At 54.2% G+C, this 16384-nt stretch overlaps 1 protein-coding gene across 5 annotated transcripts; it reads right to left on the bottom strand.

Moving 5' to 3' along the window:
• Nucleotides 1-23: 23 nt before the first annotated feature.
• Nucleotides 24-16373, bottom strand: EPN3 (epsin 3). 5 transcript variants are annotated; one of them, XM_090061523.1, is made up of 10 exons: nt 15995-16370; nt 10281-10997; nt 9258-9376; nt 5999-6082; nt 5489-5596; nt 4789-4873; nt 4085-4375; nt 3404-3502; nt 2305-2517; nt 24-1773 (listed from the first exon to the last, which is right to left on the bottom strand). In XM_090061523.1, exons 2-10 carry the CDS (start codon nt 10858-10860, stop codon nt 1451-1453), a joined length of 1902 nt encoding a protein of 633 aa, XP_089917649.1. In that variant the 5' UTR covers nt 10861-10997; nt 15995-16370; the 3' UTR covers nt 24-1450. The 5 variants fall into 5 exon arrangements, with proteins under 5 accessions (XP_089917649.1, XP_089917652.1, XP_089917651.1 ...); XM_090061526.1 differs by lacking the exon at nt 2305-2517 and having other exon boundaries at nt 15995-16373; XM_090061525.1 differs by lacking the exon at nt 3404-3502 and having other exon boundaries at nt 15995-16371.
• Nucleotides 16374-16384: the final 11 nt, after the last annotated feature.

Below are 16384 nucleotides of genomic sequence, written 5' to 3'. Positions count from 1 at the left end.
AAGGAAGAAGGTCCCACACCAAGAGCTGCTAGAATATTTTATTGTTTACAGTCAGTTCATGTTTTCCTACGGTCTGGTAGAGCCACCACTCTCGGGGGCAGTTGGGGCTGCCGCTGCTGCTTTAGAGAAGTGTTTGAACATATGCACTAAAGCGATGCCAACTGTACAGCACAACTCCCTTCGCCCCACTCCCTCCCCTGCCGTGTGACATCCCCTAAGCTACCACCTCCCAGACAGGCACTGGCATGGAGGCTATATAGTCAGCACAGCTGGCACTTGGAGCTTAACCCAAGCAATCTCCTAGATTTGGGGGCTTCCTTGGGTTAATGACTGCCTGCAAATGGAGGGAAGGGGACTTCATGGCCTAGAAAACCCTATCCAGCCCTGTATTCATCTCCCGGACACATAATCCCAGCCCTCTGCGTGCATATCCCACACTGTACAGCAGTCCTGGCAGAAGAGCATCAAGTGGTCAAAACTCGGATCCAGCAGCTGGAGAAGCCATACAGGCCTGTCAGGGCTGTGCAAGCAGGGAGTTTCGAGGGAGAGGGTCATGCTGAAAGGATGTGCACCAAGGCAAGGGTGTGTACAGTGTACCGGGAGCATCTGCAAAAGGTCAGGAGCGGAGGTCAGTCTCTAGGAGAATAGCACAGGAGACAGCAGCAGGGGAGAGTGGTTCCCCAAGCCGAGTAACGTTTAGGGGACAGCAGGCTTCCCAAGATTGGCACCCAAATATGGGGGTGGGGAGGCAGAGGAAGAGGGTCTCAAACCTTAGCATTCAAGTGGAAGCACGTGGGTGACCGTGGCCGGGTGCAGTAACCATAGAAGCACCCGGTGACTCTGGTGAAGGCAAGGGGCTCAGAGGATTTCTGTCCCTGGAAACTTCCCAAACCACAGTCACCCAGCCCCTGCTCCGTGCAAGCTTTGTGGCTGCAAGCCTCAACAGGGGATTGCACCTTATGTGCAATTACACAGGGATTCCTCCTTGCCATTGGAGGACCCCAGGATGATCTCTAAGAGGCCTGTGGAGACTGGGCATCTGTGAAAAGGCTTCACACTGGGCTGCAGCCTTGCAGAAAGCACTGGAGCACGGAGGGCCCTGGATAATTGCAGCCCTTTCTTAGGGCCCTGCCATCAACTCAGTGCCCACCACAGCAAGGCCAGCTGATAACAAGAGCATCCTTGTTGCCATCAGAGGCAGATCTAGCCATCTGTTGCCCACCATGCTGGAACAGGCTCATCTCTAGCACTTCAAGCAAGGATATTCATGCTAACTGTCTGTCTGTGACCCAGGCAGGTGCTGGAATAGGAGCTGCAGATGAGAGGTTTCCTCCATCACAGCTAATGAGCCAGTGCCCTGAAGGCCTTTGCATGAGGAAATGCTGGGATTTCTGTATAAACAGCTGGGGAAGGGGCGAGATAGACTACACGTAACACAGATCCAGAGGCTTCAGAGGAAAGGGTTCCTCCCTCCCTGTGATGGGGGGAGAGGAGTAGAGCCAGTCAGTGGCAATAAAGGCTGGGGCAAGTTACTGGGCAGCTCTGGAAAAGGCCCTGCTCCGGCCTGCGGGAAGGCACTCATGGAGGCGGGGAGGGTCACTGCTGACGGGATGCTGCTGAGCGGAAGAGGAAGCGAAGCACTGTATGTCATGGAGTTCATGGTCATTCCCATGGCCACGCCTGGCACCGGGGAGCTGGTCCGCATCTGATTGAGCGTCGGCTTGGCCTGGTCACCAATGCTGAATGGGTTCGTGGGAGAAGGCGCACTGAGACCTGCCGGGAGAAAGAGCACAGCACTGTCAGGGATGCAGCCTGCTGGACAGGGGGATGGGAGCGAGGGTCAAGGTCAAAGTTGGCCTCTGGGCTCTCCGAACAGGTTTGTTGAATTCAGCTGCTGAGCCAATGGTTCCCTAACATTCAAGGTTGCATTTCCTCCCAGGGACTCTGACAGAAGGCTGCAACATTTAGCTTTAGGCATAACACTAGAGATGAAGCCAACACCTGGGAGAAGTTTCAGACTGACCTCCAAGCTCCCTGGCCAGGGTCAGGTCTTGAATTTGGGTTTGTCTTTTAAGATCAAGGGAAATGCAGGGGCTTGAGTGGCTGTGGGTGTCACCCGTTCTCAGCGCGTTGTGGGAAGAACGCTCTCAAGGGCCTGCATCGCCTCCTTGGGGTGGACCTCCCACCTTTCTCCATACGCAGCCCACCACAACCCTCAGGACCTGTGCACCATCTCTCTCAGCCCTTTCCAGCATGCCTCTCCCTCCACCCTGTCCTCCCCCTCCCCGCCACTCCAAAGCCTACCTGACAAAAATGGGTTACGGGTCTTGGCGGTCTGGGGGGCCGTGACCAATGAGTCCAAATTGACCAGGGAGGAGGCGGCAGGGTCAAGGAAGGACTCGGGCGTTTTACAGTCTTTCCTGGAGTCGGTAAGGGAGTCTGCAAGGCTGGTGAGATCAAAACTCTTGGCTCCGTCCTGCTTGGTCATCAGAACTGGGTCACCAAAGGGGTCCAAGTCTAGAACAAGCATGTGAGGCTTAAAGGCATGCTAGACAAGGCACAGTGTGTTTCTAAAGAACCGCAGGCTGGAGCCCGGCCTGCTGTACGGGAGGGGCGCAGAGCTACGCAGAACGACGCAAACCCGGGAAGGGGAATAGGCCAGGGTCCGAGAAGCATTGCCCTTCTCTCTGAGGCTGTCTGCATGGATGGCGCATGCACCAATGCTGCCCTTCTGTCTGCAGCAGCCTTTGACACAGAGGGTGCCAGAGACCAGGGGCAGAAGCAATGGGCATGGCACCATCGGTAGAGAGAGAAGCTGCCTTCTCTCTCTACCCAAGTCAGAACCGTGGCTTTCCCCACCTCACCCCAGACAGCTGTAGCTAATGGAAAGCTGCAGCTGGCTGAGACTGCCTTAGCCCACGTGCAAACCCTCCAGCTACCCGTCCAACACAGGGGTGGGTTTACACTGCGATTGGCAAGCGTGACTGGAGTGTGTGTGTGGACACCAAGCCAGTTTTGATCTCACCAGCCAGGTTCCAGCCATGGTGAAGGTGGGACAACATGGTCTTGGCTGCAGGGTGGCTACTTGAAATCCTGGGGGGTGGGGGTGGCCTAGAGCGAAGCCACCGTGTCTTCAGTCAGTACCTGAGCTGGCTAAAGCTAGCTCCACTGCTGACTGCTGAGCGTAGACAGGCCGGCAGAGAGGTGAACTGCCGACTGCCACTGCAGCAGCATGCTGTGCAGTCTGTAGGCAAACACCATGGCAGCCAAGCCAAAAATACAACACAATGCAAAACCTCTGGCTTATCACAGGCTGCCCTCTCTTGCAGAGGGTGACAGATGAATTTCCCTGCTGTCCCAAGCACACCTCTGCTCCAGCCCTCCATCTGCTGCCCTCTCTTACCCAAAGGGCTGGTGGATCTGCGAGATGATGGGGCCTGTAGTTTGTCTGGCTGCTCTTTTGGCTCCACTGGGTTTGCAAACAAGTCAAAAGCATCGCCACCTGAAGCGGAGAGGAAGAAGGGAGACGCAGGGGCTCAACAAGGGGAGTGAGAGGAAGGCAGGAGGCAGAGAAGGTATGGAGATCAGAGAAGGGCAGGGGCCATCAGTTGGAAAAAGGGACAGAAAGAAGTGAGACGGGTTGAGAGGGGGATAAGGAGAATGCAGAAGAGCCGAAGGAAAGAGAGAGAGAAATGAAGTCAGTCGGCGAGACCTGACGGTAACAGGACCTCCAGGGCTAAAGCAGACAGTGAATCAATGAGCCGTCACTGGAGGACATCAATGGCTAACGCACCAGTGAGCATGGACAGGAAAGACATACAAATCATAGACAACCAGTGTTTCCTAGTGCTCAGACCCTGATCTCCTTCGTACTGCCCCATGTCCAGCATAGCTCCGCTGGGAATTCAGGCCAGCAGAATCTACTCCATCCAGCCCTTTGTAAGCAGCTGATTTGAATTCAATGGCTGCAAATGTAGGCAGCTGTAATTAAGAGAAACCTGGATCCCAAAGGAGAGACAAGACTCATTTTTAGGATGGCAGGACCACCAACCCCGAGGCTTTGAACAAAACAGGCTTCTCTTACCGGCCTCAGGAGGGTTCTCGACAGCACTTCTCCAGGGATCGGCAGCAGCGGGTGGGGGCGGGGATGCTTTCACCCAGGGGTCTACAGAAGAGAAACTTGAAGACAGGGGCGTCTTCCCCCAAGGATCGGAGGAGGAGGAGACAACAGGGGGCAGGTCCCACGGCGCTGCCAAGGCTTGGTTGGTAGATACTGTCTGGCTTAGGGGATCGCTGGAAGCAGCAGGGATGGGAGCCCAGGGGTCAGCAGAAGGGGCCCAAGAGGTTGATGCTGATTCCACATTTGACTTGAGATCTGAAAGACACAGGGGAAGATGTAGGACTCTGGAACTGGCAGAGAGGAGGGAAAAGACTGACCCACAGTGGGCGGCACAAAGGGGAAAGGATGAAGATGGGGGTGAAGCCACAGGAATGGGAAACTGGAGAAGAAAAGCACCAGGCAGACTGAAGGCACAAGGCAGGAGAAGCATGAAAACAAGCAGGGGTTCATTTAACACTTGCCACCCTTCTGCCTTCAGTTCCTCTTTCCACTTATAAGCTGCTGTGAGGATGGAGGGAGGGGAGGATAAAGGGCACGGGCAGGCGGGGAGAGACCGTAAGCAATGTTCTTACTGTTAGGATCCCAAGAGCCGGACAAGGACAGAGCTGGAGGAGGAGAGAAAGTGCCACCATTGTCCCAAACATTAGCAGACTGAGAGTTGTCCCCACCTGGAATATCCCACGGGTCAGCAGAAGCACGGGTTGAAGTGGCCGGCGCTGGGCCAAAAATGTCTGCCAGCTCCAAAATAGAGGACTAGAAATGCAAGGAGGAGAAAGGAAGGGGTTACGGTGTGGGGAATCCAAAGCAGCTAGACACGATACCAGCCACAGAGCTCCTGGGGCTACAGAGGCTGGCCTGCTCTCACCACGCTAGCCCCCGGGGCATCAGGCCCAGACGGACCTTTGTCATTTCTCAGCTAACCCCAGGCCTCGCCCACAGAGAAGCAGCTCAAACTGCATCATTAGCAGGGAATGCCCTGCTCTAGCCCTTCTCTCAAGAGAGACGTCCTTTCAGAGAGAGTCCAGCTCTGGCTTAGGCGAATGCAGCACTCGTTAGAGAGGCGGCGTGACCTCCAGAAAACCTGCAGTCCTCTGCTCACGCCTGGAACAAATGCAGAAGAGCCCACGACAGTGCAGCCAGGCCTGACGGGCTGTTCAAGGAGCCAAAAGCTCCTTCTCTTTCCTCGTCTGGGCTGTCATGGAGATTCTTCTCTGCGGTGCAGGAGCTGCTCTGAAATCAGCAGATCACTTTGCACAGTCATCTAGATCACTTCTGATCACAACCATTTGAGCCCATGCCCAAGAGAGGAAACAATCTGCAGCCCGTTACAGATGCCCCCAACCCCCAGTGCTTGCTACCACTTTTTACCTGACTGTTCTTCAGCTTGTCCTCTTCTTCCTCCTCCTCTCCACCCAGCTGGGTCTCTTCCAGGGTCTTCTGTAGCAGCGAGTTCTCTCCTTGCCAGGCCCTCACTTCCTGCAGTCAAAATGGACAATGCATTATTCATTATGTCTGGGATGTAACGAGTAAAGACGAGAGAGAATCAGATGCGCACTGCCTATCTGTAGAGAGACCGAGGGTAGGGGCCACCATGTGCCAAAGTGTTAGCCAGCAGCATTGTTTTCCACTGTGTTTGAGCATTTCAGGACAGATCTGCCATTAGGAATATTGATTGAACAGGCTTAAGAGCTGTGAAGGTAAAGTCTGCAGCCAGGTAGGTAGCAGAAGGAGAAGCGCTGGAATACATCACGTCCCCACAGAGACACCAAGCGAGGTAGAAAGTAGCGTGGTTTCAGTGCTCCAAAGCCCCAGGTCGAACCTCACAAAGTGGAAATTCAAGAAGAGGTAAGTGCCTTTTGGGCGGCCGGGCGCAGGTACCTTCTCGTGCTCCACCTTGCTCAGGGTGAGTGCTATCTGCAACTGCATTTCTTCCTCTGTGGCGGAGGCTGGAGAAACTGGCTTCTGCCAATGAAGGAAAGCTAAGTGAAATTCCTGCTCTGATCCCAGGTCTCTGCACCTGTTGACAAATGAAGCCCTTCCTTGCAACCAGCTTTCCTTCACAATTGCCTGTCAGTTCAGACAGCGAGTCGTCTTTTTATCTAAACATTTTTCCTCCTCTGTTGCTATCCATTCTTCCATCTAGCTAGTCATCCATCTTTCTTACTGCCTTATTCTTTCCTCCATCCATCATCCATGTGCTAATACTTTTCAAGCTGTTCACCAATCTTCCTTCAGGAGACTACCGATGTTTTTCTTCCTTCAATCCCTCCACCCACCAGCCAGCCATCCCCTCCTTTACTCATCTGCTCAGCTGTCTCTCTAGCAATGTGCCCACTTAGCCACGGCTGAAGCTTCTCGTCTGAAGAACAGACACCTTGAAACTACCCATCTGAGTCCTGGCATGGCTGGCTTAGCCCTTCCCCTTTCTGAGACACGAATGTGCAGCTTATAAAACAAAGTCTCTGGGTTGGGGCTCTAACACCAACACCCTTTTGCATTGCTTGAATATTCAAGATTCATGCTCATCTTATTCCCCTAGGTCAAAAGATTTCTCTCCTTCCACCCAGGCGCTTGTAATTAAGTAGGTTGCTGCAGTCCATCTGGAAGTTGGCTTCCCTTCAATGACAGGGCATAGAGACCCCTCAGACTGGAAGTTACTGTTGCTTGAGGAAGATGCCGAGCATTCGTTATGACTGCCATGCATGCACCTTGCCTCTGCAGGTGCGTTTGGGGCTTACATCCCCTTTTGTGGTGTGCAGATGGTTGATGGTTTTTATTTAGGCATTTTACTGCCTGGCCTCTCAGGCCTTTGAGCTTCCCTGCTGACCCACTTCTGCCCCTAGATGAAGCCATGTTTATCAAGAGCACCCCTCCCCAAGGCTACACGCTCTGCTTTTAATGTCAGCAGATGTCCCTGCTCCTTTATTCCTACTAGGATATCTCAAAGCAGGTTTTCCTATCCAGGCTGAAGGACAAAGCACAGCAGATCCCTGCCCTTTCTATCTGAGAGTCTCAGAGGGCTTTATAGGCATTGCACAGTTAATCCTCATAATACCCTTGCGGTGATGGTATTATCCCCATTCTTCAAATGGTTGAACAGATAGGTGAAGCACAGATCTCTTGATACATAAGTGGCAGAGCAAGGAAGAGAACCCCAATCTCCTTATTTCCCCATCATCGACTTTGCAAGGCCACCCACGTTTTTCTCTCAAGTGCTGCTAAAAAATAAGCAGATTGTGCTTTATCACCAACTCCATCCATCCTTCTGTCTCTTCACTAAATGCTAAAACACCAGAGACTCCACATGTGTGCAACAGGCCACGCAGACACCCCCCGTGAAATGCTTCTACGCCTTCCATTTAACAAGACTGAGATCTTGTCTTTGCTACCAAATTGGGATGCTCTCGTATACTATGGGTCAGCAGAGACAGAACCAGACTGTAGTCTAACCATATCCCCATGTGCTGATGGCTTGGCCTGGTCTAGGACACAGTTTGGTTCCTTCTTACTAAAAGGCCAAACATGTAGTTAGGGTTACAGTTGCCAGGGATAGAGTTGGTCATGCTGAGACCCCAATGGCATCTTTTCCCAAGGCCTGATGGCACTGAAAGGTGACTATTTATATGAAGGCTTGGAGCCCAGATAGCTTCAAGTGGGGTTCTTGCTTGTTTCTTCAGCACTATTCAGAGGATCTTCTCCGGCAAGGTTGAGAAGCTATAAACGGCTACATTCCCAGGACAAAATTGGGATGCACTTTTTATAGGCTCTCATACAGCTCTTGGGAAGGGAAGAGTGGGAAACAGAAGCTATTCTGATTGCTACTTAAATTGTAGCCACAATAGCAGACTCTGCAACTGCGTGCCTTCCTACCAGCGAGACAAGTCTGGTGGCTCAAAGCCAACATGGCCCCAAGGACAATCTTGGGTCTGAGGGGGGTGGCTAGCAGGTGGAGTTTGAGAGACATTTCACTCAAAGTTTGAGTTAAATCCAGAAGCCTCTGGGCTAGAAATGCCCCACCTCTGAAAGTGTCACCCAAGGGGCACTTGGCTTTGTTCTCTACTTGTGTCACCAGTGTCCTTAGAGGTAGGAGTGCCAGTTGGAGCTAATCTCATATTGCATGTGTGTAAACACACCATCTCCATTTGGAAAGGGAGAAGCAGATCGCCTGATAGGAGACTTGCAGAGGGGCGGGGGTGGAGGGAATGTACATAAATGACGCACTGGGGCAGGGATTCTGGGACTGACCGACACAATCAATACAACAGAAAGATGGAGAAGACAAATTAGGTCATTTGGTGCCCCCACCCTCCCCTCTGCTTGCCCTGGCCAACACAGAATTGCTTTCTACAGTGTTTTCCAGAGCTTTGCATAGCATAGTTTTCAATAATCCACAGGGATTTGAACACAGTCAAGTCGAATAAAGACGGGGATCACATGCACACACCAGCACAACAGTAACCCAAGCGCAGTTGGTGTCACGAAGGCACAGAGCCATCCCTGTGCGGAGAACCCACCTCCCCCTGGGACGCAGCTTGTCCATGGTATCTGCCAGGGAAACAGCAGAAACTTTCTGGGTACCTCCGCTCCAAACCTTAACACGTAAAGTAATTACGGCAGAGGAACTCGCTCTGGAAAGGTAACAGGCAGCTCTGAAGTCCTTGGCAAGACCACCCTTTAGGTTTAATTGAGTCAGATTTCACCCAGTGGATTTGAAGCGGGGGGATTACATAGGACCTGTTGGAGCCTGTTGTAAGTCCTGAACCTGTATCCTCTTACTTTCTTTGAAAGCACCTGATGACTTGGGGAAAACAATGATTTCAGGGCACCCACAGAGCAGAAAGGCTTTAGAGGGACGGCTGCTGCCTCACCAGGAGCATTTGCTACTGATTTAAGAGGCACAGAATAGTGCACGCCACGGCACAAGGAGGTGGGCTCACTTGAGCGCGCCGTGTCCAAATGGTGCATTGGCAGCGCTGTGCATCCTCATCACGCCAAGACTTGCTGACTCACAGCATCTGTGGGGAGCAGCCAGGAAGAAAACTCTCCTGCACGTGTTAATGTGGTGACTGATGGAGCTCAGGAATCTCTCGTGGGCCTGACCCACCCAACCCCAAAGGAGAGAGACAGCAAACACTACCTTTTCAGCTTCCTCTCGACTCATAGCCAGCGCAAGCTGTAACTGCAGCTCCTCCTCTCCAGTGGTCTGGGGTCTTGCCTGCTCCAGGTCAGAGGTGAATTGAGGGGATGAGGAAGAGGCTGAGATACCAAAGAGGAAGAGTTCAGATGGAAGAACCAGGAGGAAAGCCTGAGTCCCCGGCATTGGGATTTTTCTAGGCGTGAATCAGCAATGACCACCCCTCCTCCCCCTCCGCAGTGGACTTCTCCCTCTCCCAACATCACCCAGCTCAGGCTAAAGGCTATTGAGGCTGAGAAACTGCTTGGGAAGCTGCTGGTCTCATCAGTGATGTTGTGGAGGACACAGAGAAGGAGTCTGCCTTTAAAGAGCGGGAGCTCAAGGCCTGTCCGTTTGAGGAGAAGGGCATGGGGTCTGGGCTCAGGATACAGGTGGGATAATTATTACTCAGTGCATCAGGTGCAGACAAGACACCAAACATCATGGTAAAAGCCTTCAAGAAGTGGCAATGAGGCAGGCAGCTATGCCTACAAGGCAGATGGGAGGGAGGCAGGGCTGTACTGGGGGCTAATGTCCCCAGAAAGGTGGAAAAGCATCCTCTTTATAAAGGTATCTGAGGCAAGTCATTGGAGGTGACCTCTGATGATCCCTGGAAACACAGTGGCTTTCGCAGGGTGGAGTCACAGCCTTAGTTGTTATCCTCAAAGTGCCACCTACGCTACACCAGCTCCACGTGACTAGCACTGAGGGCAAACCTTATCTGATGGCTTTAAAACAGACAGGAAACCATATTCAGTGCATCATCAGCCCAGTGGAAATGTGGCTACGAGGGAACCATAGCATATGTGAGCCACTGGCCTAAGACAGTCATGCTCTGGGCCACGGAGGGGTCTCAAGAGATACAAAGCTGACCCCCAGTATTTCTTCTGAACCTCAGACCCCAAAGCCCGGTGGTCAGAAGCACCTGTGCCCTCCATACCAGAAGAGGAAATGCCCACTTACGCTCCGCACCACTGCAGTACTTACAGTTAAAGGATGATGGAGACCCCCTGGGCCTCCCGTAGTCCTCTCCGTACTGGGATGTCCGCCGGCCATAGGAGAGCTGGTGGCTGCTGTTGCTGCTGATGCCCATGCCTTCGACGGACATGCGCTCTTTGGTTTTCAGGGCATGAGCCCGTTCCTGCTTCAGCCTCTCCTCGTCCTTCAGCAGAGCCATGACCTGCTTGACTTTCTCCCGGACATTTATGCCCTGGTCTTTGCCATCCCGGTCTATGTACTGGAAATCTTTTAGAGTCTGAATGGTAAAGAGGTTCTCCCGGCATTGATGGGCCACCTTCTCCGATCCGGTTTTGATGAGGTAGTCCAGAAGGGTCAGCGCTTTGTACACATGGCGCCAGTTCTTGCCGCTATCATTCAGCCGTCTCCAGATCATCCCCATGACCTCGGCGAAAGCCACAGTGTTGAAGGTCAGGTCGGCGATCTCAGACATCAGGGAGCTGGGTGGGCCCCAGGGATCGTTGGAGGTCGCCTCACGCACCTTGATTTCTGCCTCTGAATAATTGTGCACAATGTTTTTGACCTGCCGGCGCAAGGCAGAGGTAGTCATGGCTGAATCCTGGGGGAAGTCCACAGCTCACAGTAAGAAAGGAAAGGCTGGGGGGATACACAGCTGGGCTCCCAACCAGAGTCGCAATGCCAGCTTCACCGGCGGAGGGGCTCTCGTTCCATAGGTTTTACATTGAGCTGGAAGAAAGAGGTAGACACCAAATGTTACATGCAACCTGCAATGATCAAAAGATGCCCAAGTGCCGCTTCCAAACCACGCCTGTTGTTGTCTGGCTGCATCTTTAAGACATATCATCAAGCCCCATTAAACACAATTTGAAAGGTGACACTCCCCTGTTACTCTGCTACTTCCCAAACCTGAAAGGAAAAATGTTATAGAAGAAGTTTGAGTCAAGCTCCAACTTCCCCTTCCCTCTGGTTTGAAGTTGGAACCAGATCCCAGGAAGAGCCTGAAATACCACAGGGGAGTCAATCCTCATGGTATTTCCTGCCAGAAACAGAGACTGTCAAATTTCTAGCTCTGTCCCACCAGCATGGAGAAGCATCCCAGCCTCCTGGAGGGCTTGACCCCCTTTTTTTGTGGGGTGGGAGGGTGGGAAAGCCTCATGAGAGAGCGTCTAGGATATGCTAAGCCATCCTCCCCTCAAGCTCATGCATCTCATAGCCCCTTTATCCTCTACAGCAGAGGTTCCCAAACTTTTTCTTGTTGTGTACCCCCTTCCAGATTGACCAGCTAGCCCACATACCCCTACCAGCATACCTTTTATATTTTAACCCCTTAAATGCCAATTATTATTATTATGAAAATTGAATTTGCCATTCAACAGTTTCACCTGTGTACCCCCTAGAGATGTTTTGCATACCCCAGGGTGCACATACCAAAGTTTGGGAACTCCTGCTCTACAGCATAGGAGGATCTGGCACTCGCATATGGCTGTGAAACAGGTTTGGTGCCTTTAGCCCAGGTATGGACGAGGCTCTGGCCACTGAGTGCCTCTCCATCTCCCCAGGGGCAGCAGAGGTGGGGGCTTTCTGGTACAGGGCTGCCTGAGCCTCTCCTACTTACCCTGTGGCCGTAATACTCAGCACATTACACTGCCAAAGCCCTTTACAAACATTAACTAAATTAATCCACAGCAAGCCCCTGCAAGGCAGGGAAGCATTGTTATCCGCATGCTACAGGACGGAGAACCGAGACGCGGGGTGAAGTGACGCACGGAGAGCTGGCACTGCAGAGCCAAGACTCGCACACGCTTGCTTCTGCTGCCTGGGCTCCATCCAACCAGCCATACAGTCTCAGGCTGTCACTGGGACTATCTGGTAGGTAACCAGAAGGGCCCGGTTTCTTGAGCTGTCAGCCCAGCACCTTTCAAAGGCACCCAGCTCACTAAAGAAACATGCAATGCGTCTGTTATATTGCTGCCAGTATCCCTACTGGGGTCAGGGGCAGGGTGGGGGGGAATTCATTTGCTACAAAGCAGAGGTCAGTAAGTTTAAAACCAACAAAAGAAAGTTCTTTTTCCCACTGCCAGTTTAACCAGATTGAAAAAGGGATCGGACACATTCTTGGAGGAAAGGGGCATCAGTAGCTATAAAAAAATAAAATAAAAGGAAGTTGGGGGAACAGCTTCCAAACTTCCTAGACCAGGGGTCAGCAGCGTTTTCGGGCAGTGACAAAAACACCCACAACCTTGACTTGTAAGATGCTGGCGTGCCAGGGGCAGGTGAGCTGCGAGGGGGCCCACTCCTTATTGTGGCAGCACAGCCCCTGCCCCTTCCCTGCCATCTGCCCTGAGGTGCACATGCCAAGCAAAGTGCCTTTGCATGCCATGCTCTGGCACCCATGCCAGGGGTTGCCTACGCCTGCCCTAGACTTCAAATGCTGGAGGCTGCAAGTGGGAAAGGAACCGGGGAAAAAAACCCTGGTCATATCCAGTTCGTTCTCCCTTGCAGCATCTGCTCTCTGTCCCCACGTGACACAGGAGACTGGGCAAGATGGACCTATGGGCTGACCCAGTAAATGGCAGTTTTCCCGTTCTTGTGAGGCAGGATGGGGTGCCGAAAGCTAAGAACATCTTGCTTCAAAACTGCTTGCACCAAAACTTCTTGCACAAGGGTAAGCTATCACATACACACACCATCTGTGGCGGGCAGAGTGCAGCTAAATTGTCCTGCAGGATCCCACAGATCCGGCTTGCCCAAGCAGAGAGAAACCTTCCCCCCTGTCACAGCAGTAAAATCCGTATGGCGAACCAGATCACGCTGTGACAAGCCACCACATGGCAAAGGCTCCCCCTGCCCCGTACTCACGGACGTCGCAAGCAAAAGACCCGGCGTGTTAGAAACCAGCTTCCAAATCTGCCCTGGTGATAGGAAGAGCAGAGTCCAAAATTCAATCCCAAGGCTACTCCAGGGTCCTCTTGCGCCCACACCAGGCCTCTCTTCCTAAACTCCCCCCTTTGCATCTCTACGTCCTTTGCTTCCCCATCCAGCCGCTGCACTCTGGGAAATCACCGGGTCTGAGATACTGACCCACAGGGGAAATCCAGGCCCCACTTGCGACGATGGAGACCCAGAGCCACGCCGGAGGAGAGAGGTGGTGAGTTTGCACTCCACCCCCTCGGGTGGCACAACAGGTTCAGCTTCCGGGCTTCGGATCCTTAAAGGTAACGGCAGGGAGGTGGCCCTCCCTACGCTCGGGTTGCTACATCGGGTTTCATCCCTCACCTCCCAAAGTGACTCAGAAATAACCTCCGCTTGCAAACCTCGTTTCTTCATGACTGAATCGGGGCTGAACACCCACTTGCGTGAACACGCCCATGAAGCACGTGTGGCTCCCACCGCGCATCATCCAAACCAGCAAAACCAGTCGTGTGCCGTCATTGCTTGGAGACACCTCCAGTGCGCACAGGCCCTTCGCTTGTCAGGACGTGGCTTTGGCCCTTCTTGTGGCCTTGGCCTTTCCTTCCCCAAGAGCCGCGGAGAATGGCCACATCACTCCCCAGCCACCGTGGGAAGTCGGAGGGGAGGAGTCTGCAAGGACGGTGCTCGCACGGCCAAAGAAGTTTCTTTAAAGAAGCTTCCTCGTATTGATTTCCTTTCCTGATACAGCCCATTTACTGGCTTTAGATCTGAGTGCAGCTACACGCCAGTAAAATGACTGCAATCAGGGACAGAAGTGCTGGGGGGCGGGGAGGGTTTGAGGGGGTTAGAGCATTTATTCCTCGCTGCTTAAAAGCAAGGACTTGGCTTTATCAATACCCTTCAGGGCTCAGATCAGCAGTATCCTCTCCGAGAGCTACAAGGTCATTGATAAAGTTCCACCTCCAAAAAGGTGCCACCGTCCCTGCTACAAACAGCAGCCTGGCGGGGACTAAATTCTCCCTCCGCTCAGGACTTTCTTGCCTAGCTCGGGGGGAAAAAGCCCCCCGCCTGCACCCTCCCCCAGCACCAAGGAGCAGCAGGCGGCACGTGACAGGTCCGATTGTCCCCAGCCCGCGCGGACACAGGGCTGTGGCCGGATTTCACCTGCTTTCGAAACTTCTTGGAAAGTTTTTGTTGTTTTATAAAGTACGGAGCAAGGGGAAGGAAAAAGAAACACCAAGCAGGGGGGCGGTGGTGTGGGGGAGGAAGGGAGCGCGCGTGGGCCTGGAAGGCTGCCAGCGGTGTTAAAAGCAGCGAGTTTGATTGAACACAATATCTCCAGGAATATAAAGGGAGTGAAACAGAAACCGCACAGTAGATAAGGCAGCAGCACCAGGCAGCCTCATATGGAATTACTGCAGTGACCTTGAGCAAAAAGCTGTCAGGTGGGGAGAAGGACACGCAGAGCCTCGGCATCAAGCAGAAGGGCACGGTGGCCACCACCTGGGGCACCTCGATGATCTCCCCGCAGGGGGCCAGGAGGGGACTGGGAAAGCAAAAGAGAAGGGGCTGGAACGAGAGAGAGAGGAGGACAGACAAAAAATGAGAGGGCAAGAGGTAGGAAAGCACAGGGAAGGGAGGCTGAGAAAGAGGGAGAGTTTGGAAAAGGAAGAGGCCACCACAGCGAGGGTGGGAGAGACAGGTGGAAAAGGGATAAGGAGGAAGACTTGTTTAAACATCAGTCAGACACGGGGCCCTCCCCGCAAGAGAGAGCGCTGCACGAGCTGAAAGGGGTGGCAGTCAAATTCGCAGGGCGACCCGGACCACGCCGCCAGACGCCAGCACTTGGGAAAGGCTCTCGCTGCCCCGGATCCACGGACGCACGGCGGGGTCCTGGAAGGCCCGGCCACAGCCTGCCCGCTTTCCCGTCTCTTCCCCTGTGCGCCGGGGGCCAGGACGAGCCCCAGGGACTGGGAAGGGCTTGGGCTCCCTTCAGACTTGACCAAGATGGAAAGGGATGAAAAGAGGAGGAGGGGGAGAGAGAGGAGGGGGGGAGGTTCAGTGCGGGGCTTGGCTGTGAGACCCCCCCCCCAATGACATTTCCCGAGAGCCCAGACAACCCCAGAGGCTCTTAGCAAAAGCCTTCAAATCAATGATACTGTTCACGAACCGACACGCGGGCACGTGCAAAGCGCACACTTACCCCTCGGCTGCCCGCGCCGCCATTCAGACCTGCCGTGGCAGTGGGGGTTACATAATCCACGTCGGTTTTCTCCCCTGCCTGCGCCCCTGACGGGATGCCCGGCTGTTCTCCTGCCCTGGACGGGGCATGGCCAGAGGGGAAAGCGCAGGGTGACCCAGGGCGGGCGCCCGGGGACTCTGCGCCGAACGGCAATGCCAGCACCGCTCCCATGACCAGAGGGCCGCCGGGGAGGGTGCCAACACAGCGAAGGCTTGGGGCGAAAGAGCCGGGAGCACCCTTGGCACCTATCCCTTGGGGCGCAGGCACCCTGCACCCCCACCTGCCTGTGCCGGGGAGCAGGGCAGGGGGTCCCCCACCTCCGCCGTCCCCGAGAAAGGCCCAGGCCGCGCGCTGCAGGCAGGCCAGGGCCCGGGAAACGAAGCCTACGGCTCTGCCAAACTAGTGCTGGGAACCGGGGCGTGCTGCGCTGCAGCCAGAGATGCTCCAGCCTCCAGGACTTTCCTCCCCACCCGCCTCGCCCCCTCCTCTGCCACCACGGGCATCGCGGCGCGGCTCCTGTGCCAGGCATCCCAGCGCAGCAGTGCCGGGCGAGGACAGGGGCTCCTACCTCTGGCGCTGGCTCCCTCCCTGCGAGGCTGTGCAAGCAGCTCCCCCTCTGCGGCGCGAGAGGCAGATGGTGTTCAGCAGTCCGCCCTTGCACGGGAGACAGCTCCGCTCCCCGCAGAGGGCTGTCGGGGCTTAGGTGCTGCAGGCTCAAGCCCAGAGCTCCTAAATCCATCCAATGCAAGCAGGGCTCCAGCCCCCGCGGGGTCCGGCGAAGGGGCTGGAAGCCGACTGGAGCGCGGTTCCTTGAGACGGGCAGAAATCTTCCAGCTCTGGGTGTGAAAGTTGTTCAGCTGGCTGGGCAGGTCTGTCTCAGCACGAACAGGACACGACTCGGGAGGAATTGGCTGCTCTCATTAACTCCTTCAGGCCCATGGCTTTTTGCAAAGCCTCA

Source organism: Crocodylus siamensis, chromosome 8 (assembly GCF_052110815.1).
Source record: "Crocodylus siamensis isolate JL-2025a chromosome 8, ASM5211081v1, whole genome shotgun sequence".
Lineage (NCBI taxonomy): Eukaryota > Metazoa > Chordata > Crocodylia > Crocodylidae > Crocodylus > Crocodylus siamensis.
This window is presented reverse-complemented; position numbering and strand designations above follow the sequence as displayed.

Bases quoted from the DNA above. Each gene is read 5' to 3' on its own strand.
- EPN3 (XM_090061523.1), bottom strand. From the start codon at position 10,860: ATGACTACCTCTGCCTTGCGCCGGCAGGTCAAAAACATTGTGCACAAT. The intron at 5,597-5,998 runs GTACCTGCGCCC...TTTTGACTGCAG, and splicing joins GCAAGGTGGAGCACGAGAAG to GAAGTGAGGGCCTGGCAAGG. The intron at 2,518-3,403 runs GTAAGAGAGGGC...TGCTTGTTCTAG, and splicing joins CAGATCCACCAGCCCTTTGG to ACTTGGACCCCTTTGGTGAC.